The sequence below is a fragment of the Eurosta solidaginis genome, chromosome 3 (assembly GCF_040869045.1).
Source record: "Eurosta solidaginis isolate ZX-2024a chromosome 3, ASM4086904v1, whole genome shotgun sequence".
Classification (NCBI taxonomy): Eukaryota; Metazoa; Arthropoda; class Insecta; order Diptera; family Tephritidae; genus Eurosta; species Eurosta solidaginis.
The window spans coordinates 271,632,130-271,658,863 of NC_090321.1; the positions used below are offsets into that span (position 1 = coordinate 271,632,130).

Consider the following 26,734-nt stretch of genomic DNA (forward strand, 5'->3'; position numbering starts at 1 on the left):
TGTCATAAGTTTTAATTTCGTGTCTTCATCAGTTACCGTCTCTACTGGCTCTGTCAATATAATTATTAAATGTTTTAAAATTTTATTCCCGGTTTCTTTAAAATTTGCAATAGTAAAATGATGAAAAATATTATCATCTTTCTGCCATTCAATATTCTTAATATTGTGATTGCCGGCATTATGTTCCAGCCTCAAAAGTAGCTCATCTAAATTCACTATTTTGTTAACAATCTCAAAATTAAGTAGCTCGAGCTTTTTATGTTTTAAGTGCGCACATATTTCTATATTACTAATATCACCATTCTTATCATAATTTATATTCGACTTTATTCTCGGGATTTTATTTGAAAAATTATAAGCAAATTTGTCGTAAACTTGTAATGTTTCTGTCTGTATTTGTCGGTTATCGTTTTGTATCTGTATTTCCTCTTTTTGCTTTGTCATTGACCTTGTTTGTACTGCCAATATATGTTTAGTCGAATTTTTTAACTCATCTATAGTTATACGAGAAAGAGCATCTGCACCTACATTCGCTTTACCTTTTATATACTCTATAGTAAAATTATACTCAGATAACTCTAAACGTATTCTAGACAGTTTTGACGTAGGATCTTTCATATTAAATAAATAAACTAACGGCCGATGATCTGATCTCACTATAAAGTGTGTACCATAAACGTATGGCCGAAACTGCTTAACTGCAAAATATATTGCCAAAAGTTCTAATTCGATAATTGCTTTATTTTGTTCAGACTTGCTAAATGCTTTTGAAGCGAAACAAATTGGTAAATCGTTACCATTATGATCTTGACTCAATATCGCACCACACCCAATTTTCGAAGCATCAACTGTTATTAGAAATTCTTTAGTGAAATCTGGATATTGCAAAAGTTTTGGAGACATTAAACTTTTTCTTAGTTTCTCAAATGCCAGCTCGCACGAGGTATCCCAATTAAATTCAACATTTTTCCGACTCAAACGATTCAAAGGTGCCGCTAAACAAGCAAAATTAGGTATAAATCTCCTATAATAGTTTGCAAATGCAACAAATCTTCTAACTGCGTCTTTGTCACGCGGCTTAGGATACTTTTTAATTGCCTCTATTTTTGAATCATCAGGTAACAAACCCTTTGCTGAACATTTATGCCCCAAAAATGTTACCTCAGATCTAAGAAAATTACATTTATTAGGATTAAGCCGCAAATTAAACTTTCTGCATGTCTCAAAAACTTTCTCCAAATTTTTTAAATGATGGGTCTCACTACATCCAATGACTATAATATCGTCTATATACATAAAGGCTTGATTAGGTGCAATACCGGAAAATGCTATTGACATCATTCTTGAAAATGAGTTAGGAGCAACATTTAGTCCAAATGGTAAAACTTTCCAACGAAAAGATCCACGATCTGTACTAAATGATGTTATATCTCTCGAATCTTTATGTAATGGAATTTGATGGAAACCCGAAAAAAGATCCAAAGTCGAAAAATATTTAGCTCGACCAAGGTTATCCAAAATATCATCAACACGTGCCAAAGGAAATTTATCTGCAACAAGTTTTTTATTGACTGCTCTAAAGTCTACACACATTCGATATGCTTTTTGTCCATTTGGGTCGTTTTTCGGTACTAAAATCAATGGGCTGTTATAATTTGAACAACTTCCTTCAATTAAATCATTTTTTAACAAATTATCAACCTGTTTATTTATTTCAGCACGCTGTGAATATGGCAATCTATAATTTTTTATGTACACTGGTGTCTTGTCCGTTAGTCTTAATTTTTGTTCGTAAAAATTATTAATCGTCATTAAGTCTGTTTTTAGAGCAAAAATATCTGAATATTTCAAACATAAGTCAAGTAATTTATCTTTTGCATACGAAGGTATTTGTTTTACTAAAACTGACTTAAGCTCTTCTATGCGTTTTGAATCAACAGATGTTTCATTTATGCGATAGATATCAAAATTTTCTATGTCCTCAGTTTGAATATTGAAGTTTTTAACATACTTCACTTCATCAGTAGTATTAATAATTTTTAAAATAGGATGTTCCGTATCAATGACACATTTTGCGGTAAAAACACCACTACAAAGTTCATGAGAATCGACAAAAACTGGATTTTCCGATTTATTCAAACTAAAAACACGAAAAACTTCACATCTTGGTGGAATTACAAGAGTATCTGTTGAAGTGCAATGCAAAATTGAAATATTAACTCTTTCTCTCCCTAGTCCTATCGTTATTGTATCATTCGAATAATTGATTATACATTTGTTTGCTTTTAAAAAGTCTTTTCCTATTATACCATCCGAAGGAATATTAAAGTTGTCATCAACAACATGAATAGTCAGAGGAAATAATATATTTGAAACTACTATGTTCGTACTAACTGTGCCTAAAGTTGTTACTGTGTCTGTTGTTACACCTGTTATATTTATTACATTACTGTTATTTACTATTACGTCACTTGCTAAACTAGAAATTTTTATAAGTGAAATATCTGCCTGAGAATCTACAAGAAAAGAACATATTTTATAAGAATCACTACAGTTGACTTCGATGAAGTCAGAATAATTTAAATTTAGACAATATATTGATTTAAAAGAATTTAACCCAATAGCACCTGCTCCCTCAGTGTTCGCTCCTGAGGGGCTTCGGCATTTAAAGGACGAACATTGACTGAATTCCTGTTATTTACACGTTGATTATTTGAATTACTGTTATTTACAGACCGATTGTTATTTCTATTGTAATTGTTGTTGTAATTATTATACCTATTGTTACCTCCATTGTAATTAGTATTTCGAAAATGTAAATTATTGTTAGGTCTAGTTGCATTACCATTGAATCTAAAATTGTTATTGTATCCGAAATTATTATTACCTCTAAAATTCCCGCGAAAACTATTAGATCTTATCGGACGTGAGCGATACGCTAACACCTGCCGCTCTTTTACCTCCTGTTCACGCTCAATAATCATTTTAGCAACAACATCCTTTGAATCCTTAAAAGTTGTTGATGCAAGGATAGACTTCACCATATCTGAACGACTGTTCAACCTACAAACAGTAACAGTTTGCTCAACCGCCATCTCATGAGCTTTTGCCTGTGTCATACCTTCGATGATCAAAGAGCGTTCTAACGAATCAGAAAGATCTTCTACTTGTTTTGAAAAATCAGTAAAATTATTATTGTTTACCCTTAAGGCCGCAATTTTACCCGCAACAACCTTCGAGTTATCTGGCCTAATTCTGCTACGTAAAGCATCTTTAATCTGACTAATAGAATCTATTTGCGTTGGTAGAGCTTCGCGAGCTTTGCCTTCGAGTTTCGACTTTAAAAATGATATAAATGTAGTAGTTAAAGATACATCAGTTAAATCTTCTATTAAATCAATTTTATCTATAAACGAGGCCAGTGATAACGGATCACCGCTATAGTTTTCTCGAATAATCGAGGCACAAGTACTAATGAATGACCTCTATTGCTCAAGAGTAGCCATGTTTAAATCGTTAAAATTTGAAATAGTATCAGAAGTAAAATAAGAATTAGAATTTGAAGTTAGGTCAAAATTAGAAATCGAACTAGAAGATGAAGTTTGCGTAGAATGATTTGTGTTATCAAACCCTAAAAAGTCTTCAAATAATGAATCTCTATCTGCACTAAATTCTATTCTAGTATTTGAAAATGTATGTGGACTATTAGAATCGCACATATAAAAAAAAACAAAACAAAAGCAAACTAAATTGAATATTGAATATGTAATAGTAAAAGAATTACCGTGTAATTTATCGTAATAAAATGAAATTTCCGCTGAGCTTACAAAATTTGGGAAAAATAAATTTTTTTATATTACTGACGCATCGCTTTCAAGCCACATCTTTGAGAATTGTATCGCTTTATTTCAAAAGTAACATATTCATTTTACGCACACACTGCCTTATATAAAAAAACTTGTATTAAATTAAAGTAAATTTTACCACATGTGAATATAGGACAGTAGGGCAAAAGTAAATTTTCAAAAAGAAAAATTAAATAATTTGAATTCAATTATTTATTTCAATTATTTTGTTTTAATTTTGTCTTCAAAAACAAATAAAAACAAAAAGAAATATTTTAAAATTTTCATCAACACCAGCCCACTGTCATTAACATGTACACTTGTACATACATATGTTAATATATTTTAATATATTTAAAATAAAGTTTAGTAAAATGTTAATTATTATTATTATTATTTAAATTTTATTTCTTTTTTTTTTAAATTTTTTTTTTTTTATTGTTAAATATTTAGATAAATTATATTAGTAATAGTTTGTATGTAAATATGTAATGAGTACATGTGTGTGGTGGTACTATAATAAATGTGCAAAAGTGTAAATAATATAAATTAAGAAAATTTTAGTTCAAGAAAAAAAAAATTTATTTTATATTTGCTAATATTCAGTGCTGACTTGTTCCATTCTTTTTATACCATTGTTAATATTAGTATTTCTCTCAGTTCTGCTTTTCGTTCACTTAATATATTAATATTAGTATTTCTCTATGTTCCTCTTTCGTTCACTTAATATGTTAATATTAGTATTTCTCTCAGTTCCGCTTTTCGTTCACTTAATATATTAATATTAGTATTTCTCTATGTTCCTTTTTCGTTCACTTAATCTAATATATATTATAAATGGGAAAGTTTGGATGTTAAGATGTTTGGATGTTTGGATGTTTAGATGTTTGGATGTTTGGATGTTTGGATGTTTGGATGTTTGTCCAGACGTTTGTCTTTGTGACTCAATAACGCAAGAACGGCTGGACCGATTTGGATGAAATTTTGCACACATATAGCCAATAGTGTAGAAGGATCTACTAGCTATATATTTTTCAAAAGGGGCGTGGTCCCCGCCCCCTAGGAACAGTTATAATTTAATTATTATATTTTTTCGTCTTTGCGACTGAATCACGCCAGAATGGCTACACGGATTTTTATGAAATTTGGGACACAGACAGTAGTCTACTAGCGAAATTTTTTTCGAACATTGAAAGAGGGGTGGGGGTCCCACGACCCTTCGAGAAATTATTTTTCATAATTTTTACACATTATAACTTTACCAATATCACAGACTCAAGGGGTCAAATAAGTCGAGGGCTTACAAAGTAAGCAGTGACACCCTCCGACCGCCCCCCTTTATCTCCCCCTCTGATGTAAAATCCATAAATTGTTATAACTCAATCTAAATTTTCTCCTAAATCAATAGTTTTTGGTATCTGGTACATACAGAACGAGATCTAGACATTTTTGGAGGAACGATCAGTGGTCCTCTCCTCTACTCCCGCCATCCGCCCTCTATCAATTGTTTTTATTAGCACGCTTTTATTAGCTTTACCTGTATGTTTCTATCTAAATTTTTATTCGCTCCAATGCGCCTGCTGCCTTATTAACATGGTTTTATAATTAGCTTCACCTTATTTGTAATCCCGTAGGGGTCATATCGAGACCCTTCCGGGATCATTTCTGGATGGTTTACGGGATCCGTCCGGGATCCCGTCGGGGTTATTTTGGAACATTTTCGGGACTATTTCGCGATCATTTGGGGACCCTTCCGGCATCATTTCTGGATGGTTTTCGGGATCCGTCTGGGATCTCGTCGGGGTCATTTGGGGACTTTTTCGGGATCATTTTGGGGCTCATCCGGCATCATTTCTGGATGGTTTTCGGGATCCGTCCGGGATCCCGTCGGGGTCATTTCGGGACTTTTTCGCGACTAATACGGGATCATTTGGGAACCCTTTCGGCATCATTTCTGGATGGTTTTCGGGATCCGTCCGGGATCCCGTCGGGGTCATTTCGGGACTTTTTCGCGGCTAATACGGGATCATTTGGGAACCCTTTCGGCATCATTTCTGGATGGTTTTGTGGGATCCGTCCGGGATCCCATTAGGGTAATTTCGGGATTATTAGGGGATCATTTGGGAACCTTTCCGGCATCATTTCTGGATAATTTTCGGGATCCGTCCGGGATGCCGACGAGGTCATTTCGGGACTATTTCGGTATCATTTGGGATACCTACCGGCATCATTTCTGGATGGTTTTTGGGATTCGTCCGGGATCCCGTCGTGGTCCTTTCGGGACTTTTTTTCGACTAATACGGGATCATTTGCGGACCCTTTCGGCATCATTTCTGGATAGTTGTCGGGATCCCGTCACGGTCATTTCGGGACTATTAGGGGATCATTTGAGGACCTTTCCGGCATCATTTCTGTATTGTTTTCGGAATCCTTTCGGGATCCCGTCAGGGTCATTTTGGGACTTTTTTGGGCTAATACGGGGATTTGGGGATCCTCTAGGGGTCGTTTCGTGACTTTTTCTGTTTTATTTCGGGATCATTTGTGGACCCTTCCGGCTTAATTTCTTGATGGTTTGCCGGATCCATCAGGGTCATTTCGGGACCATTTTGGGATCATTTGGGGACCCTTCCGAGATCATTTCTGGATCCGTCCGGGATGCCGTAGGAGCCATTTCGGGATTTTTTGTTACTTTTCCGGGATAGTTTTAGGACCCTTCCGGGATCATTTCTGGATCTGTGCGGGATCCCATCTGGGTCATTTCCGGACTATTTCGGGATCATTTTGGGATCCTTCCGGATTCATTTCTGTATGGTTTTCGCGATCCGTCGTTGATTCCCTCGGAGCCATTTCGGAACCTTTTCTGGAGTATGTCGGGGTCATTTGGGGACTTTTCCGGGATCATTTGGGGCTCTTCCGGCATCATTTCTGGATGGTTTTCGGGATCCGTGCGGGATCTCGTCGGGGTCATTTGGGGACTTTTTCGGGATCATTTGGGGGCTCTTCCGGCATCATTTCTGGATGGTTTTCGGGATCCGTCCGGGATATCGTCGGGGTCATTTGGGGACTTTTTCGGGATCATTTGGGGGCTCTTCCGGCGTCATTTCTGGATGGTTTTCGGGATCCGTCCGGGATCCCATCAGGGTAATTTCGGGACTATTAGGGGATCATTTGTGGACCTTTCCGGCATCTGTTCTGGATAATTTACGGTATCCATCCGGGATGCCGACGAGGTTATTTCGAGATTATTTCGGGATCATTTGGGATACCTACCGTTCCGGCATCACTTCTGGATGGTTTTCGGTATCCGTTCAGATTCCCGTCGGAATAATTGCGGGACTTTTTCGGGATCATTGGGGTCCCTTCCAAAATCATTTCTGGATGGTTTTTGGGATTCGTCAGGCATCCCGTCGGGGTCATTTCGGGTCTTTTTCTCGACTAATACGGGATCATTTGCGGGCCCTTTCGGTATCATTTCTGGATAGTTGTCGGGATCCGTTCGGGATCCCGTCAGGGTCTTTTCGGAACTATTGGGAGATCATTTGAGGACCTTTCCGGCATCATTTCTGATTAGTTTTCGGGATCCTTTCCGGGTCCCATCAGGGTCATTTCGGGACTTTTTCGGCATCATTTAAGATTGGTTTTCAGGATTCGTCCGGTATCCGTCAGGGTAATTTCTGGACTTTTCCCAGACTATTTCGGGATAATTTTGGGACCCTCCCAAGATCATTTCTGGATGGATTTCGGGATCTGTCCGGGATGCCGTCAGGGTCATTTTGGGACTATTAGGTGATCATTTGAGGACTTTTTCGGCATCACTTCTGGATGGTTTTCGGTATCCGCTCAGGATCCCGTCGGAATTATTGCGGGACTTTTTCGGGATCATTTGGTGTCCCTTCCGGCATCATTTCTGGCTGGTTTTTGGGATTCGTCCGGCATCCCCTCGGGTTCATTTCGGGACTTTTTCTCGACTAATACGGGATCATTTGCGCGCCATTTCGGCATCATTTCTAGATAGTTGTAGGGATCCGTTCGGGATCCCGTCAGGGTCTTTTCGGAACTATTAGGTGTTCATTTGAGGACATTTCCGGCATCATTTCTGGATAGTTTTCGGGATCCTTTCGGGGTCCAGTCAGGGTCATTTCGGGACTTTTTCGGGATCATTTAGAGATGGCTTTCAGGATTCGTCCGGGAACCCGTCAGGGTAATTTCTGAACTTTTCCGAGACTATTTCGGGATAATTTTGGGACCTTCCCAAGATCATTTCTGGATGGATTTTGGGATCAGTCCGGGATGCCGTCAGGGTCATTTTGGTATTAGGTGATCATTTGAGGACCTTTCCGGCATCACTTCTGGATGGTTATCGGTATCCGATCAGGATCCCCTCGGAATCATTGCGGGACTTTTTCGGGATCATTTGGGGTCCCTCCCAAGATCATTTCTGGATGGATTTCGGGATCTGTCCGGGATCCCGTCAGGGTCATTTAGGGGTGCGTTCGAGATCCCGTCAGGTTCATTTCGGGACTTCTTCGGGAATATATCGAGATCATTTCTGGATGGTTTATGGGATCCGTCCATGACCCCTTAAGGGTCATTTCGGGACTATTAGGTGATCATTTGAGGACCTTTCCGGCATCACTTCTGGATGATTTTCGGTATCCGTTCGGGATCCCGTCGGAATCAATGCGGGACTTTTACGGAATCATTTGGGATTCCTTCCGGCATCATTTCTGGATGGTTTTCGGGATTTGTCCGGGATCCCGTCGGGGTTATTTCGGGACCTTTTCGGGGCTAATACGGGATCATTTGGGGATCCTCTAGGGGTCTTTTCGTGACTTTTTCTGTATTATTTCGGGATCATTTGGGGTCCCTCCCAAGATCATTTCTGGATGGATTTCGGGATCTGTCCGGGATCCCGTCAGGGTCATTTAGGGGTGCGTTCGAGATCCCGTCAGGTTCATTTCGGGACTTCTTCGGGAATATATCGAGATCATTTCTGGATGGTTTATGGGATCCGTCCATGACCCCTTAAGGGTCATTTCGGGACTATTAGGTGATCATTTGAGGACCTTTCCGGCATCACTTCTGGATGATTTTCGGTATCCGTTCGGGATCCCGTCGGAATCAATGCGGGACTTTTACGGAATCATTTGGGATTCCTTCCGGCATCATTTCTGGATGGTTTTCGGGATTTGTCCGGGATCCCGTCGGGGTTATTTCGGGACCTTTCCGGGGCTAATACGGGATCATTTGGGGATCCTCTAGGGGTCTTTTCGTGACTTTTTCTGTATTATTTCGGGATCATTTTCGGACCCTTTCGGCATAATTTCTTGATGGTTTCCGGATCCATCAGGGTCATTTCGGGACCATTTTGGGATCATTTGGGGACCCTTCCGAGATCATTTCTGGATCCGTCCGGGATGCCGTAGGAGCCATTTCGGGATTTTTTGTTACTTTTCCGGGATAGTTTTTGCACCCTTCCGGGATCATTTCTGGATCTGTGCGGGATCCCATCTGGGTCAATTCCGGACTATTTCGGGATCATTTTGGAATCCTTCCGGAATCATTCTGTATGGTTTTCGCGATCCATCGTGGATCCCCTCGGAGCCATTTCGGAACTTTTTCTGGAGTTAGTCGGGATAATTTAGGGACCCTTCCTGGATATTTCCTGGATGGTTTCTGAGATCCGTCCGGGAGCCCGTCAGGGTAATTTCGGAACTTTTTCGGGACTATTTCGGGATCAATTTGGTACCCTTCAGGCATCATTTCTGTGTGGTTATCTGGATAAGTCTAGAATCGTGTCGTTGTCATTTCGGGTTTTTTGGGACTACTTTTGGAAACACTTCCGGGGCGTTTCTGGATGGTTTTCGGGATCCGTCCGCGATAGCGTCGGGGTCATTTCGTGGCTTTTTCTGGATAATTTCGTTTTCCTTTTGGGATCCTATCAGGTTATCAGCTCATAAAGTTCTTTTTTTTACTCAATTACAAAAATAAAATGCATTAGACAGAAAAAAAATTTTAAACAGATAACTTTATAAGCAGGCTAACGTGAATAGCCCACATATTTCATTTTCTCCTTGCGGACGGGGCCGCGGGTAAAGGCTAGTATATTAATATTAGTATTTCTCTTCGTTCCGCTTTTCGTTTTGTTTTTTCTTATTGTAAGGCTCCGGCCCACGGTCGCCATATAAAGACTCCATAAATGGAATGTCTTCTTACGTGCAATTATGCACCATTACACACAAATACGCTTTAATTAAAACACACATACACGTATATTTTATAATTATTTATATTAATATTTTATTTAATAATTAAAATGTATTTTTTTAAAATTTGATTATTAATTTACATATAAGATGAACAACGATACTTCACATTCGATCACCTTCAATTCCAATTACCAAAACTCAAACTAAATTATTTTTTCACCTCGCCTACTATGCATTTGAAAAATCCAAATATTTTCAATTGCATACTAAGCTCAATACACACAAGTGCGCAAGGTGGAAGTGTATTATATATCACTATAGTTCCAAATCTTTCGTACTTGCTCGATTCAACTCGGCTATACTTCAAATTGCTACAGGGAGTGTTTCATTCGTCGTCTTCATTTTGTTGCTTATCTATGCGTATATTCTGATTTGTTATTCATGTGATCTATTTTGAAGATCGAACTGACATGGTGATAAGTGGCGCTTTTAGCACTCACTTGTATGACTTATCACTTTTGCAAATATCAACAATTAACAATGTTCTTACCAAACCCCTCACCAAAAGTTAATCATCTGCTAGTAGAGTGCACTTGAAAACTAATCGTTTTTAATGTATTAAAGGGGATGTTTTAAGAGAAATTTTCGTGGTGGGTGATATGTATTTACTTATTTCTGGTGGCAATTTGTATTTTTAGATAGGCTTTGATATTGTTTGCCTCTTTATCAAATTACTTACTCAAGTTATTCACTAAAAAGTAGGTGTAATGCAATTTGCTACCGAATGACCAATTTGATTATAGCGATGCATGTCTATATCAGTGATGCACTCGAGAACTTCATATAGCTTCGGAAAACTATTCGGCGTCCACCTAGATGTCGTGTGAGCACAGCGACAAAATCAGTCAAGCAAGCAGTCAATCAGTTTTGGCTTGTTGTTGAAGCCAAACGCCTTCAATAGTTGGGAACCACTGGTGTATCTTCATTTGAAGATGTAAGCCACAAAGCTGCACTGCTGTTGGAAATCCACCGGTGGTTCTCTTTCGAAGTTAGGATACGTGAACGCTGCGCTTAACTGCAAAGAGGTAGTCTACTTTCACGACGACTCCAATTGAGACAGCGTTCGAAGGTAGCTATCAAGATACGGGTAATATTGAACATTTTTATCTATTATATCTACTATATAGATTTTTGATGCGCATATATCTTCGTATATGCGGGTTTTCTTCTTAAATAAACTTAAACATTTTTATATTACATTTTATTAATTCTTGTTGTTTCATTTCCGTATTTCCTTCTTTCCATTTCTTCGAGCTGTCGTGAGTTCCAACAGGCATTCAATTTTGTTTGTGCATACAAACACTTGTACTTCAAGCAGTAAACATTTCATGCGTGAACTCTATGTTCAAACACTCATGCATTGTGAGTTCATACAAATGGCGAATGTCTGAAAAAACGTTCACAATAGTAAACAGCCTGGATCACCTGTTCGACCGCTGTTCGATTACTTATATAATTAGGTCAATAGTGGTTTTCAAACATTTTTTTAAACGACTGGTATATTGCACTATTTACATATTTTAAAATGTTTGCTTAACTGGCTGCTCATATTTTATCTAATAACTAGATTTTAGAAATGAAAATCAATATGTAGTCCGATTTTCTGTATACACATTTAAAAGAAAAGCTGTTTTGAAACACAACTGGGCGATTTATGGCTCTTCACTTGTATGAATTCACAATGCACTCATGTAAACGCATACTACTACATAAAAAGTTGCGTTTATACTCGAAGCTTTGCCCACGTTGTGCATCACTGGTCTATATTATAAACCCTCTCCGATTTTTTGTTTACGCAGTCCTAGTTATGTCACCACCCGCTTCGCTTCATCGTATAAAAAAACCATAGTGGATACCAGACTTGATTCACTCCTCCCATATCGAACAAACCGAAAATTATTATGAAGCATAATAAGCGTCAGCACTGCTACAACTACTTGTGGACCAACTGTAATGCTTGTGAGGCCTCAAGGTTGTTAAAGTCATGTTCGGATAGAAAAATCGTGCTTCTTTCTCAAAATTGAGCGATCTACTATGAATGTATATTAGCGTATTTATCAAAGTGTTATTAGAGTTATTCTAGTATAACATACCAACAATGGTAGGTATCAGGTTTCTTCGCAAACATTTTCGGAATTCAAGCACGTTTTATGAGTACTCTAAGGTATTTTACTTCAAAAAACACCCAAATTTTAAATCCCTTAAGGGAACGTTGTTCACTTTTTTCGTATAACTTACCTTTGGGCACTCTTTCCTTAACTCAAAAAAGTAAAATGTAAAAGGTTATATGTATGCCGTATGAGTTTGTTATAGATTCTCTAATTAATCAGCGTCATATTATTAGATCATTTGTTTCGAACCATGCTAGGTACTAAAATTCTAACTTTTAGCAATGTTCAGTTTATAAAACTGCAACTCAAACATTGCAATTTAAAAAAAAAATAGAATTTTTGAATTGAATGTGAATTATTTTTTATCCCAGTGTAAATCTAAAAATCCTGCAGTTTTGTTTTGTTATTGAATAATTCGTTGACATTATCTTTCATTTCAGGTGTTTTAACAGATATACAAGATGATTTCAATATAGGTGATGACGATGGTGGTCTTCTACAGACCGCTTTTGTACTTTCTTATATGATTTGTGCGCCCATTTTTGGTTATCTTGGTGATCGTTATTCGCGTCGTTGGATTATGGCCATTGGGGTCTTACTTTGGTCTACAACAACATTGCTGGGCTCATTTATGGGTAGTTTTGGTGGTTTCATCGCATTTCGTGCTTTAGTGGGTATTGGTGAAGCTTCGTATAGTACAATAGCACCAACTATTATTTCGGATTTATTCGTACACGATATGCGTTCAAAAATGTTGGCGTTATTTTATTTTGCAATACCTGTGGGCTCAGGACTTGGGTAAGTTTATGGAAATAAAATATATTTCAATATAATACAGTGTTCAAATATTTGTACTATATATTACATACAGCGGTCTTCCAAATCAGTCCCACTACCACATTAAGCGGGATATTCGAAGTTATCACTAAAAAGCTTTGATGGCTGGGTCAGCTTATTTTGGCTGAATTTGATTCTAGAATATGCTATATCGGCTTTCGGTTGAGGAACGCCCTATCTGTTTCCAAGAATGCCCTACTTTAGCATTATTTAGGACACGTTCTCCATGCATAGGGCGTTTTTCGGAAAAAAGTCTGAGATACAGTTTTTTAACCACATTCTGTGGTTTACTTTTGCTATAGGTAATGAGATGATCTTGCACTCAGCCGAAACATTTAGAAAAATACATTAAAAAGTTGAAAGTACCAGGGTACTTTACAGCTGGAAGAATGGATATTTATTAACTTGGGTCGATTTGTATGGATGAAAGTTAACCGATATCACGCCATCGATTTTTCGATAGAATATGGGCTCAGGAAAAAAGTTCCACTACGCATACCCAAAAAAATAATTTTCGAGTCTGCGAAAAAAAGTGCCGAAAGGGTAAATTTTTCGGCCAAAACACTCCCCAAAACCCCAAAAAATATTATTTTTTTCAAAAGCGGAGGAGCTTGCTAAAAAGGGCGCATCCCAGGAAGCTTCTTCCCTAGATGTCAGATTGGGCGATATTAAAAGAAGGCGAGAGTTGCATATGATTGATTATGCAGGAAAGACGTGGAACGCAGCGCGGAGCTGCAAGGTGTTGACGATCATGTGCAGGCCTTACAACCTTAAAATAAATAAATAAATGCAAGGCGCCATAACCTCCGAAGAGATTTTAGTCCGAGCTTCTCTTCCAATTTGCGTCGTGCTTCTTTTCATTTTTTCTACAAATTGGTGGGACGGGACCTACTTGTTTTATGCCGAATCCGAACGGCCTTGTAGGAAGTGCGGGTTGGAGGAAGAAACGATTGAGTTTTTCAACCGAGTTCGCCCCTTCTGAGAAAATTAACTGCCTTAGCAGGGGGTCAATTCCCTAACTGTGAAAAACTGAAAAATGTACACTCATTGAAAACTCATTTGGACACACAATTTACACTTTAAATTTTCATGCGATTCTGTAAATTATTGTGCACATTGTTTTGCTGAATGAGCGCTGAATGTAAAAGTCTTATGTCAGTGAGAAAATATTCATCAAATGCCATGAAAACAAAAAAGTCATTCCGCAACAGTGCGTATGAGTTTTGAATGTCACAATAGTTTACACTGGCTGCCAAAAAACTCACGAAGTTTTTATCAGTGAGTTTTTTTTGTTCACAGTTTTTCTTTACAGAATCAGAATTTCAAAGTTTACACAATTTCTTGTGTACACTTTAAAACTCACAGTTAATGAATAGGGCCCCAGATGCCGTTCGGAGTTGGCATAAAACATAGGTTTCGCCAAATTGTAGGAAAATGAAATGCAAATCAAATTGGAATTGAAGCTCGGCCTTAGTTTCTTCGAATGTACCGCTCAAAAATATTAATATTGCTATTATTAATTGATGAATTTTATTTTGTATGTTTTATTTTACTCGAATATATTAAATGCACTGAGTGTCAAAAGCACGCACACTCGAAAACACACATAAATGTGCATTCAGTTGTGAAAAGAATTGAAATAATTGATTTAAATTTAAATTGACAACCAAAGTCGATAATAAAATAACTATTACTAATTAACCTCTTGAGTAAATTCAATTTGATAGGTCGTAAAAAGTAACCACAGAATTTCGGTGTGAATTATAAAATTCATACAGAGCACCCATCGAAAGCTCGAAGCAAAGGATTTATAATTGAGCTAAGGACTTCACTCACGGTATTCAGAGTTTTAAAATAGCCGTCTAAAGCAGTCGGCCCGCACGGGATCGCCATGGCGATGCTTATAAACCTTGGAATTAAATATTTGGCGTTCGTCTTCAATCTGTCTCTGTCCACTTTCTTCATCCATGAAAAATGGAAAATGGCTGGGAGGATACCGCTACTAAATCCTAGGAAACAAGCTAACGAGGGAAGCCAATACATGTCTATCCTATTGCCAGTAACGAAGACACTTAAAAATGTCCTTCTTCCTTATTTCAGCACAATCATGTAGGTTGCAAATGATCAGCAAGGCTTCCAAAAATTACATAGTACCGTCCCCGTGCTTAACGCCATCAAACACACAGATAAATTGTGGACCGAAGTAAAAACCCCAACATATAACAGTACTTGGAAAAGTCCACCCTTCCTCCCAGCCTAAACAGGTGGACTGCAAATTATTTGTGTAGTCAGTGCATCGGTGTTGTTGTTGTATTAACGACAAAGACGCTCCCGAAGGTTTTGGGGACCGACCAAATCCTCGGCAACCTTATTTTTAACGCACACAAAGCGAATGTCGACGATATTGGATGTCCAAGTCGATGGCATTATGCTACCGACGTCAATACCGGATTTAACGTTCAAGCAGGACCTACATTTTGGCGAGTATGCTGCTGCGATTGTACCTGAAGTACAGAGCCTAACAAAATCCTCAACTCCCTTGCCGGCGGCACTTGGGGCAAGGATAAAGAAGTGCTCATAACCCGCGGCAGGTAGGCCTGTCGTCAAACGCGACTAAAATACCAAACTGATTTCAATGGGTTGTGTAGCGCAACCATTTCAAATGGTTGTCAGCGCAATATATAGCTTCTCCAACCCAATTGTGAACCTCACCTACCCGTGGCGAATCCTGTTTCATTAACAGCCAAGGCTCTGGCGACCCCAAGTTCCATATGGATGTAGGAGGTGGGAGGGCGGGATGGCCTAGAAGGTTTAATGTGGTCATACCAAATCGTTCCCGAGATGGTCGGGCAAGTACCTTGTTACCGGAACGTACCGGATCTGCATCCGGAAAAGGACCATCAACATCGATAACACTCCCCAAGGCTTTCGGGGAGTAAACTCTCGCTACAGCAACAACAACAATACTCTCCACAAACCAGAGAAATAAAATGCTGAACAAACAGTTTCTGCTGAATACCCAGAAACCCGAGCATCCCAACATACATCTGATTGAAGAGGTCCACCACCCAGAGACTTAAGAAATCATTTCTGTAAGCGCTATGTAGAAATCCGGCAGTTAAAAGTTTAGCCGTGTGAAGAAAAGAAACATGAAATGCCCTCAGAGACATCCACAAAACGTCGACTTCTATGCCAGAGATTGCACGGTAAACCCAGCTCTTAAATACAAATGCCCTGAACTCGCAGTCGAGGAAAGCAACCTCCCCAGGGATACCTGCGTCACTCTAGCTCAACTTCAATCTGCCCCTAAACTCCAACTTTCGCTAACGCTAAAACTTCATCGCCAAAAATATCTAAAACAGTATCAAGCCCGCAGAAAAGTATGCAACATTTAGTACAATATGGTCACAAGCAATAACAGCCCAAATCCTATACTTTTACTTAGGACTTAGGCATTTATTCCTAACGACCACAAGGTAGTAACCGTTGCATACTTTTCTGCGCAATTGATACTGTTTTAGATATTTTTGGCGATGGAGTTTTAGCGTTAGCGAAAGCTGGAATTTGGGGCTGGATACTGTAATAGGTTAAAGTTTAACTTGTCCAGAATCAGCCCGACATACACAATGCATGTAGTTTTTGTATCGTGTCCCCTCATGACACCAACCATCTTTTCAATTGCAATGTGGAACCAAGGCCTCTAACACCCTTATCACTCTGGTCCAACCCTGTTGAAACAGCAAGCTTCGTCGGACCCTCGTTAGAGGATATTGATGACAATTTGTGAAGCACTGCTAGAACAACAACATCAATTCATAAAGCATGCATTATTGCTTATGCAATAAATTGGGTTTAACACAATTAAGTAAATATCAATTGTTCAAATTTATTCGAAAAATTACATTCAATTGGCGGCAGACCTCTTCTGACTTGCCCTGTGTCTTCATCTCGTTTCTTCGTGAGACAGCATTTGAAAGCACGCAATCCGGCGCTTGTGATCGGCAGACTTTTATTAGACCGATAAAAAAATGATTTCGAGTTTAAAAATTTTAGTTAACCCTAAAATCGGGCATATTTTGAAAACTGCCAATACTTCAATCTGTGTTCACACTAAATCCTGCAAGTTTTTACTTTCAAATATTTAAAGATCGTTTCACAAAAATTTAACTCAGTGAACTTAAGAACAAGTTCTAAGATCTTAAATATAGATCGATTTTCCGAGGGGATTTAGGTACTTATTTACACGTATAAAAATGTGAACGTTAATTATAAACTATTTATCGGCTTCAAAGGAATATTTCAAACTTTTTTGTACCAAATTGAAACCTCGCAATTTACTGTTTTTAAAATTTATTTGGTTTAAGCTGTAAGCTTAACTTGTTCGATAAGTCTAAAATTTGGAAGCCGAATGGTTTAAAACAAATAATAAAAATAAAATAAAGAAATTTTAAGCACTTCCTTTATATAAATAGACAAAAATCAGCGAAAAATGTCTCCTTATATAAAGACATAATCTTGCTAAACTATAATTTTTAAATTTTGACATAGAAATTGCAAAAATATTTATGAGAAATAAAAATATAAAAGTGGAGCGCACATTACTTGGATTGGAAAGTAGGTAGGAAAGGAGATATTATTAGTCAATCAATCCACCTTTATATTTTTACTTCTCATAAATATTTTTGCAATTTCTATGTCAAAATTTAAAAATCAAAGTTTAGCAAGAATATGTCTTATAAGGAAAAATTTTTCGCTAATTTTTGTCCATTTATATAAAGGAAGTGCTTAAAATTTTTTTATTTTATATTTATTTTCTCCTTTTCTTACATTTTCTCGGTGTCTTAACCTATCTGTTAAGTTTTACGCTTGTAGCTCAATGAGAACTTACATAAAAATCAATTCCAAAATTGGCTCCGTTCCGTTTGATTTTTCTAAATATCTCAGTCCGTGCGCCTCCTAGCGAAACTTTTTGTATTGCGTCATCGGCTGTTATCGACCACTAAATTAAGCTCTAAATTTTTAGCCTCCAGTTCATCGAGGAGTTACTTAAAACCAAGTTTCAAATTTCCAAATTATTTGAATTAATCGGGGAATGCCCGTATTGCTTTAAATGTATGAACATTTATTTTTTATTTTTAATCATTTTTTTTATTTAATAATTTGGGAAAAATTTAAACAACGTGACATCAGGACGGACAAGGCGACAGCTGTTTCGATTATACCTTGTAAATCTCTTCAAAGCCTTTTCTCCCGGGAGTGGGAGTCGAACCCGCACTCCTACGATAGTTGAAATGGTTACAAACGCATTCAGCTACGTCATGCCGTAGTTGTTGTAAAGTTTTTCCCAATTGCCTTCTTTCGCATATATTATCTTCCACACATCCCATACTTCGTATGTAGTTATGTGTTGAAGTTATGCATGTTTGTAACAACAACTAAGGCATGACGTAGCTGAATGCGCTGAGTTTCGCCAACTTTTTGAAACTAGCATTCGTATTATTCGTGTATTTTCACATTTAGCAACAAAATAGTGCAACGTTAAAAAGTTTGGTGTATTTGTATAGTATTGCACTTTTTGGAGTGATATCAAAACTACATAATTCTGAAGTCAACGCTGTTGCTCTTTGTGTTGTGTAATGGCAGATGCAAACAGCAAGCTGCAGTGGTGTGTTGGTAGCGTGGTCCGCCTCTCACACCGAAGGTCCTGGGTTAAAGCCCGGGCAAAACAACATCGAAAATTTGTAAAAAGCCCTTTTAATTAGAAAAAAAGTGTTTCAAAGCGATGTCACTTCTCCGCAGTGGTTTGGCAAATATCCCGAGTGTATTTTTGATATGAAAAGCTTCTCTGTGAAAATGTATCTGCTGTTGCAGATCCCGCATAAAATAGATAGGTCCCGTCCCACCAGTTTGTAGGAAAAATTAAAAAGAAACACGACTCAAATTGAAAGAGAAGTTTTGCCTAAATTTCCTCGTAGGCAAATCGCGCCAAGTATTTATTCATGTTTTATTTTATCACCTGAAATATTGGAACATGACATTAAAGCGAATCCCTCTTTTGCGAATCCCTTTTTAGTAAGTAAAAAGCAAGAAATTCGGGTTTATGCTTATCGGTCTAATGTTTATAATGTCAATAAAAATCACGCGATCGCCATATTTGCACGTTTGAATTGATAATATCAGAGGTGAATGACTCAACAAAAAATACAATGGCACTAACCAAAGTTTACTTAATTGGAAATTGGAAAGAACACCGGTCAATCTCTCGGTTATCCAAAGTAATTAAATATAAAATATGTTTCAACGGACTTATTCTAGGAGCTATTTTAAATAGATGTTTGTATATGTGGTCTGTTTTGTTCCACAGTGCAATTTTTTGTTAACTTCTTCGTATGTAACGAGAATTAGCCAAAAAAATACAAATAGAAACAACGCTACATCAAGAAGGACAAGGAGGGACAGCTATTCCGATTATATATTATCGCTTCCCGTTACGGCCGGGTCTATCTACGGGAGCGCATAAATTGTCATCCTCGGAGCAGCTTCTTATAACACCGGTCAAAGGAAGTGGTTTTGCTGCACTTTTGTAAAAATAAAATGGTCATACTCTTGTCATTGCGTCATCTGTAAAGTGTGGCTGCATTCTTCGGAGTGCTCAAATTTCAATCAGTTTCTCCAACCCTTCTGTAATTTCAGACTTGGAGTGCTCTGGGTTAGATTCCAATATTCGTTGAGCACTGTTAACGTGGTAACCACATTATATCTTGTAAATCTCTTCAAATCCTTTTGTTTCGGGAGTGCAATTCGAACCCGAACTACTGCGGTGATCGATCGGTTAACAAAGGGGATTCAAGGCGTTGTGTAGCGCAATATATAGCTTCTCCAACCCAATTGTCAACCTCACCTTCGAGCGGCGAATCCCGTTTCACTAACAGACGAGGCTCTGGCGACCCCAAGCTCCTCATGGGGTGGGGAGGGAGGGATGGCCTGAAGGTTTAATGTGGCCATATAAATCGTTCCCGAGATGGTCGGGCCAGCACCTTAATGGTGCTGTGTTACCGGAGCGTATCGGATCTGTATCCGACAAAGGACCATCACATCGATAACACTCCCCAAAGCCTTCGGGGAGTAACTAATCGCTACAACAACAACAACAACATCGGTTAACAAACAGACTCGCCCAAAGCCACGTCTTGTTGTAAAACTTTTTAACAATTGCCTTCTGCACAAGTGTATTAATTTTTTCGTGCAGTAAATATTTTGTATATTTGCTTGTATCAATACATTTGGTTTTGGCATGTTTTCTAAATATGAACAGGTTTTTGCATTGTGCTATTTTTGGAGCACAATAACTAACCAATTTATTTATTTATTTATTGCGATGATCTATTTGTTGACAAACAGACCGGAGCAATGACGCGTCTTGTTGGTTTACAACTTTTTCACAATTGCCTTCTGCTAGATATATTTATACTATAGTTTTTTATTGGAACCGAAGTGCGCTAGCTATTAGAGTATTTGCTCTACAACCTAGGTCCTACGCTCATCTCCGGAGAAAGGTTAGTTACAACAAGTAAGGAAGGCTAAGTTCGAGTGTAACCGAACATTACATACTCAGCTGAGAGCTTAGCTGCGTTCGTTTCGCAGAGTTTCGTAGATGGTTTATAAGTGGTTTTTAATTCCATATCACATACGTTTGGGAAATATTGACCAAATTGTAGACCAAGGGTAAGGTTTTTTGGAACGATTTTCCTTCATCCTTTGTCAAATAAGTGAAAATCACCATGTAGAAAAATGAACCTAGGGTAACCTTGGAATGTGTTTGTATGACATGGGTATCAAATGAAAGGTATTACAGAGTATTTTAAAAGGGAGTGGGCTTAGTTCTATAGGTGGACGCTTTTTCGAGATATCGCCATAAAAGTGAACCAGGGGTGACTCTAGAATGTGTTTGTACGATATGGGTATCAAATTAAAGGTATTAATGAGGGGTTTAAAAGGGAGTGGCCCTTAGTTGTATATGTGAAGGCGTACTCTGTGAGCTCTGCTCAGCTGAGTATAAAAATTTTAAATTATTCATAAATTCATTTTTAAAAAGGAGTCATTTCTTAGTAGTCGTGGTCGTTTGGTAGGTGTCTTTATACTTTTGCTGCTTCGAGATGCCTATGTACATAAGTATGTTTCATAAATAAATGTTACGTAGTCTTTTATTTTTTATTAAATTGAACTTCTCTGTTCTTTTAGTTACATTGTCGGCTCGGAAACTGCTCGTTTTGCAAAGAATTGGCGTTGGGCTCTTCGTGTTACACCCGGTCTTGGTATAATAGCCGTTGCTCTAATACTGCTAACGAAAGAACCCAAACGTGGAGAAAGTGAAGGCTCACATGATTTAGAGCCGACTAGTTATACAGAGGATATTAAGGATTTGGTGAAGAATCGTTCGTTTATGCTTTCGACTGGTGGTTTTACATGCGTCGCTTTCGTTACGGGTGCTTTGGCTTGGTGGGGACCGAAATTTATTTATCTAGGCTTCAAAATGCAGACGGGCAATGAGCATTTGTCACTTAATGAGTAAGTACTGTTATTTTAATGTATGAGTAGTAAAATGTTAAAACATGAAAAATGGTATATGACAAACACCCCGTATTATGAAGTATCAATAGAAGGCAGTTTCGAAAAATAAAATTGGTTACCATAGGTTACGCACATTTGGTCAGTAACCGAGCTAAATAATGCGAGATGAGAAAACTGGATAGTTAGATGACTAATAATTTTTGAGCGAGGTTCTCCAACTGCAAGTTGTGATTTTGAAAACCTCATCTGAGTCTGTTGGCTGTATACTATGGCCATAAGTTCTATACTCAATCTGCCACGAGACATTCAGCCTCATTGAATTTCTTAATATGCTCTTTGCTTCTAAACCCACTTGCGGAACGGCAAGTTAATTTTAAACTCAGAGTTAACCTGCCATAGGGACTAAACTCATACATTTTTGCCATTTTTTATTAAATTAACTGAGCTAAAATATAACTTCCTTTCTGCAAGTGGGCATAAGTATACGGTTGACAAGTGAAGAAACTGAAGAATGCCTTCATAGTTAATTCTCACTATAATCTACACACACAACGCTTCAACATGAAGACTATGCGGAGTTTCCTTTTGGAGTTTTGGAAGCTTCACTCTCAGCTTGCAACGAGGCTGAGTTGTCGATGCCGTTTTTAGCGGTAGCGTGGCAGTAGCATGATCCACCTACCAAAGGTCCTGGGTTCAAGCTCTGGGCAAAGTAACATCAAAAACTTAGAAACAATATCTTTAAAAAAAGTCTTTCTTAGCGGTCTTTCTTGCGGGTCGTTTGGCAAAAACACTTCCAATGTATTTCTGCCATGATAAGATTCTCAGTCTTCATAAAATATGCAGGTCCCCTCCCGTAGATTTTTTAGGAAAAATTAAGAAGGATAACGATGCGAATTGGAAAAAAAGCGCGGTCCAAAACTCCCCGGAGGTAAACTCCGCCATGAAATAGAATTGACCCCATAAAATGGAATTGGCCTTCCGATTGCAGAGAAAACCAATATGAAGCGGTTGGCCACAGACGCCAAGTGTAGCGGATAAGTTTTCATTCATAGCCACTCAGACCGCTTTCGCCTCTTAATTAACATTAAGAGCCAGATGATGTGTGGCGCCGTGACACTGCGTCGCAATCACTCACATTCATACTCACTACTGTATAATACCAAATATTTCATAATGGCATTCAGGTTAATTGTCACTCACTGAAGTGAATGAATGCTCTTATATGATGGGAATTTTGGTTCACACGAGGAAAAATTCCATTAATAATGCCGTTTCAGAAAAATTCAAATGTACTGTGCGATCCCTTTTTGCTAATATTACTCTTCTATTTAGTTTCGGCTTTACCCTCGATATTTCATATTTCTCGGACATTGAGACATGAACGATCTTCAGCACTTGTTCATCAGTGAACCGAGCATTGATAGATATTTCCCACATATTATGACGTCTTTTGATTATGCCGCCAGATTGTCCAGCCAGCCCTAGAATTACTTAAGGGCCACGTTGAGCCACAAAGCGATAGTTTTTCATCTTGCGAGATTCTCGACTGTACCAATTTTGTGGTTCCAAGAGCTCCCCAACTGTAAGTGATATTCCGGCCGTCTAACTTAAAGCTGTTCCAGCTTTACAAGGCCTTATTCCTTATTAATATTGTAATAACACCGATGAAATTACATTGTTTAAGGTCTTATCGTGGTTTGTTTTGTAGAAAGGTTTGCATTATGTTGTTCAGTAAATCCAAGAGTTGTTCGATAGGGCGAGGATTCGTTCGACGACATCCAGATTTCTACCTTCGTCCGATGATAAAGTAAGTTCCATCAAATTATCCCAGCTTGCAAACATATTAGACTGTGGCATATGAAGGTAAGCTTTATAGCTTTATTACAGGTTCAATTTAGATTGAGAAGTTAGGGTATAAGAGACTCAGTTTTATAGCGCACTGCGAAAACATTATCTTGTCTCTCTTTGTTTTCTGTTAGATGGCCGAGCTTAATATTCAGTACTTCTTTCTGGCTCACGACCCTTGAGGTAGCCCGAATTTTTATTTATTTTTCAAACTGCCTCACATAAATACTTAAAATTAGGGGTTGTACTGAGTAATTTTTTTTTTTATATTTTATAACGCAAACCCAAAAATGTTATAACATGTACCTGTCCAATGTAAAAAAAAAAACAATAATATAGCGTGTCGTACAAGTTTGGCATCATCGCTATGTTAGCTGGATTGATTGGTGTACCAATGGGTTCGATGCTAGCGCAACGTCTACGACCACGTCACGAAAATTGTGATCCATACATATGTGCTTTCGGTTTACTCATATCAGCGCCAATGGTTTACTTTGCGCTAGTGACACCACAAACCTCAACCTCGTTCTGCTTTTTATTCATATTTTTGGCGCAAGTGACGCTGAATCTTTGCTGGTCGATCGTCGCTGATATTTTGTTGGTAAGACTCGCATGAAATGCGAAAAACAAATGTTAATAAATGAATGAAAAGGCGAAGTGCAATCATCAGCAAATGTGTAAAAAATGCAAAAAAATAGTCAAAGCAAAATGATATACTGTCCCTCTGTTACGCCCCCCCCCCCCCTTTTTTTACACTTTTTTTTAAAAAGTAGTGAATGAAGAGCTCGTACGAACGAAATGCAAATAATTTGCGTTTAAATCATGGTGTAAAAAAAGGTAGTTCCACTCAAAATTTTTTGACGTATTTGGGGATTTTTGAAGTTTTTTTTTTTTTTTTTGTATATAAATGACACTGCATTCGCAAGCGCCGTATGGCGAGGTGCTTAAAATAGCCCTTATACTGCCAGGTTGTCTAAATTCACTTATTCAATTCCGTTATTTGCCGAAATGTTAATTTTTTGGTTTTTTTTCATGGCAGCATGGCAAGTAACAAAATTATTAATATATATTTGAAAATCCAATATATGGCTTATTGCCATGTTTTTTTCACTATCCCGTTATGGGTAAAAGTCCCGTTCGTATATAAAACACGTTTGATTTTTATGGCGTCACGCCAGATATTCCGTTTTTATGTTACAATATCGCGTTACATTTTGTCTAGTATATAAAAATAAGGTTAGGTTTTTCAATGGAACCACGCCACTTTTCAAATGTCACTGATTCCTATTAGGAGTGCATTAAACCGCCCTAACTCCAGGTCAGGGAGGCATTGCATCTCCTAACTCCGCCAAAATGCCAGAGGGAAGCCAAGCAGCCAACCTTGAGGCCTATTTTACTTTTCCACTCAACGCAAAAAAGCCCGAAAAAATTGACGTTGAGTCGAGGATGACACCGCACGTCCACTCACACGTAAAGACACGACCGGAATGATTTTTGAGTTTTCATAATGTTTGTTGTTTTGTTGGAAGCGTTGCCATACCGTTACTGTTTATGGCGAAATTATGGTTTTTCGGGATGGAAATTTCCTTCAGGATGACAATGCAAAGGTCATCTGAGACAATAATAATATGCATTAGCACGATTTATGTGTATACATATCGATTGAGAATACAGTAAAACATGCAATTTTATTGAAAAATAGTGGATAATGACTCATACATTGGTTAATGACTCATAAATTTATGGCAACTTGACTCCTAGACAATTTTTCTAAGCGGTGTCGCCCCTCGGCAGTGTCTGGCAAGCGCTCCGGGTGTATTTCTGCCATGAAAAGCTCTCAGTGAAATCTCATCTGCCTTGCAGATGCCGTTCGGAGTCGGCATAAAACATGTAGGTCCCGTCCGGCCAATTTGTAGGGAAAATCATGAGGAGCACGACGCAAATTGGAAGAGAAGCTCGGCCTTAGATCTCTTCGGAGGTTATCGCGCCTTACATTTATTTATTTTTTTTTATAGTGTTTAATTTGTTACGTTTGTGAAACGCCACATCCATATTTTACTTTTCCACTCAACGCAAAAAAGCCCGAAAAAATTGACGTTGAGTCGAGGATGACACGCACGTCCACTCACACGTAAAGACACGACTGGAATGATTTTTGAGTTTTCATAATGTTTGTTGTTTTGTTGGAAGCGTTGCCATACCGTTACTGTTTATGGCGAAATTATGGTTTTTCGGGATGGAAATTTCCTTCAGGATGACAATGCAAAGGTCATCTGAGACAATAATAATATGCCTTAGCACGATTTATGTGTATACATATCGATTGAGAATACAGTAAAACATGCAATTTTATTGAAAAATAGTGGATAATGACTCATACATTGGTTAATGACTCATAAATTTATGGCAACTTGACTCCTAGACACAAAAAATCCTGTTATTCTAGCATGGCCCTATTATGCCTCTACAGCGAATATTTCTCAAGGCATGGTGTTTAATTAAGCGGCCACCGTGGTGTGATGGTAGCGTGCTCCGCCTACCACACCGTATGCCATGGGTTCAAGCCCCGGGCAAAGCAACATCAAAATTTTAGAAATAAGGTTTTTCAATTAGAAGACAATTTTTCTAAGCGGTGTCGCCCCTCGGCAGTGTCTGGCAAGCGCTCCGGGTGTATTTCTGCCATGAAAAGCTCTCAGTGAAATCTCATCTGCCTTGCAGATGCCGTTCGGAGTCGGCATAAAACATGTAGGTCCCGTCCGGCCAATTTGTAGGGAAAATCATGAGGAGCACGACACAAATTGGAAGAGAAGCTCGGCCTTAGATCTCTTCGGAGGTTATCGCGCCTTACATTTATTTATTTTTTTTTTATAGTGTTTAATTTGTTACGTTTGTGAAACGCCACATCCATGTCAATGCTAAAAGGGCACAGAATGTGTATAGGCGGGACTTGCCCCACGGTGACGCCTGGTACAACGTACAAACGAACTCTCATAACTAGTGGCTAACCTGCGGAGCTACAGGGCAATATTCTTTAACAATTCCCTCCTTAAGCGTTACGCTCGAATTACACAGGCCGACAGCATCTCAGACCTAGAAACCGGACTATATATTTTCGAAGGATTTTGATGGGATGAATCGAAATCTGACCTCAAAATTTCTCGAGATATCCTAACCTAAAAGTGCGAAAAACAACTTTTTTGCCCTTATTTGAGGTTATCTACCCTTGCAGATGTTTTCTTTCACCAAGATAATAGGC

At 38.3% G+C, this 26,734-nt stretch overlaps 1 protein-coding gene across 3 annotated transcripts in view; it reads left to right on the forward strand.

Moving 5' to 3' along the window:
- The window catches only part of spin (Protein spinster), a 133,167-nt gene that overhangs the window by 76,070 nt on the left and 30,363 nt on the right, over positions 1-26,734 (forward strand). For 2 of the 3 annotated variants that reach the window (XM_067776477.1, XM_067776479.1), the window contains exons 2-4: positions 12,666-13,023; positions 21,304-21,630; positions 23,818-24,079. In XM_067776477.1, coding sequence (XP_067632578.1) covers positions 12,666-13,023; positions 21,304-21,630; positions 23,818-24,079 — 947 coding nt within the window. The remainder of the gene's footprint in view (positions 1-12,665; positions 13,024-21,303; positions 21,631-23,817; positions 24,080-26,734) is intronic. The other variant, XM_067776478.1, reaches the window with a different exon arrangement.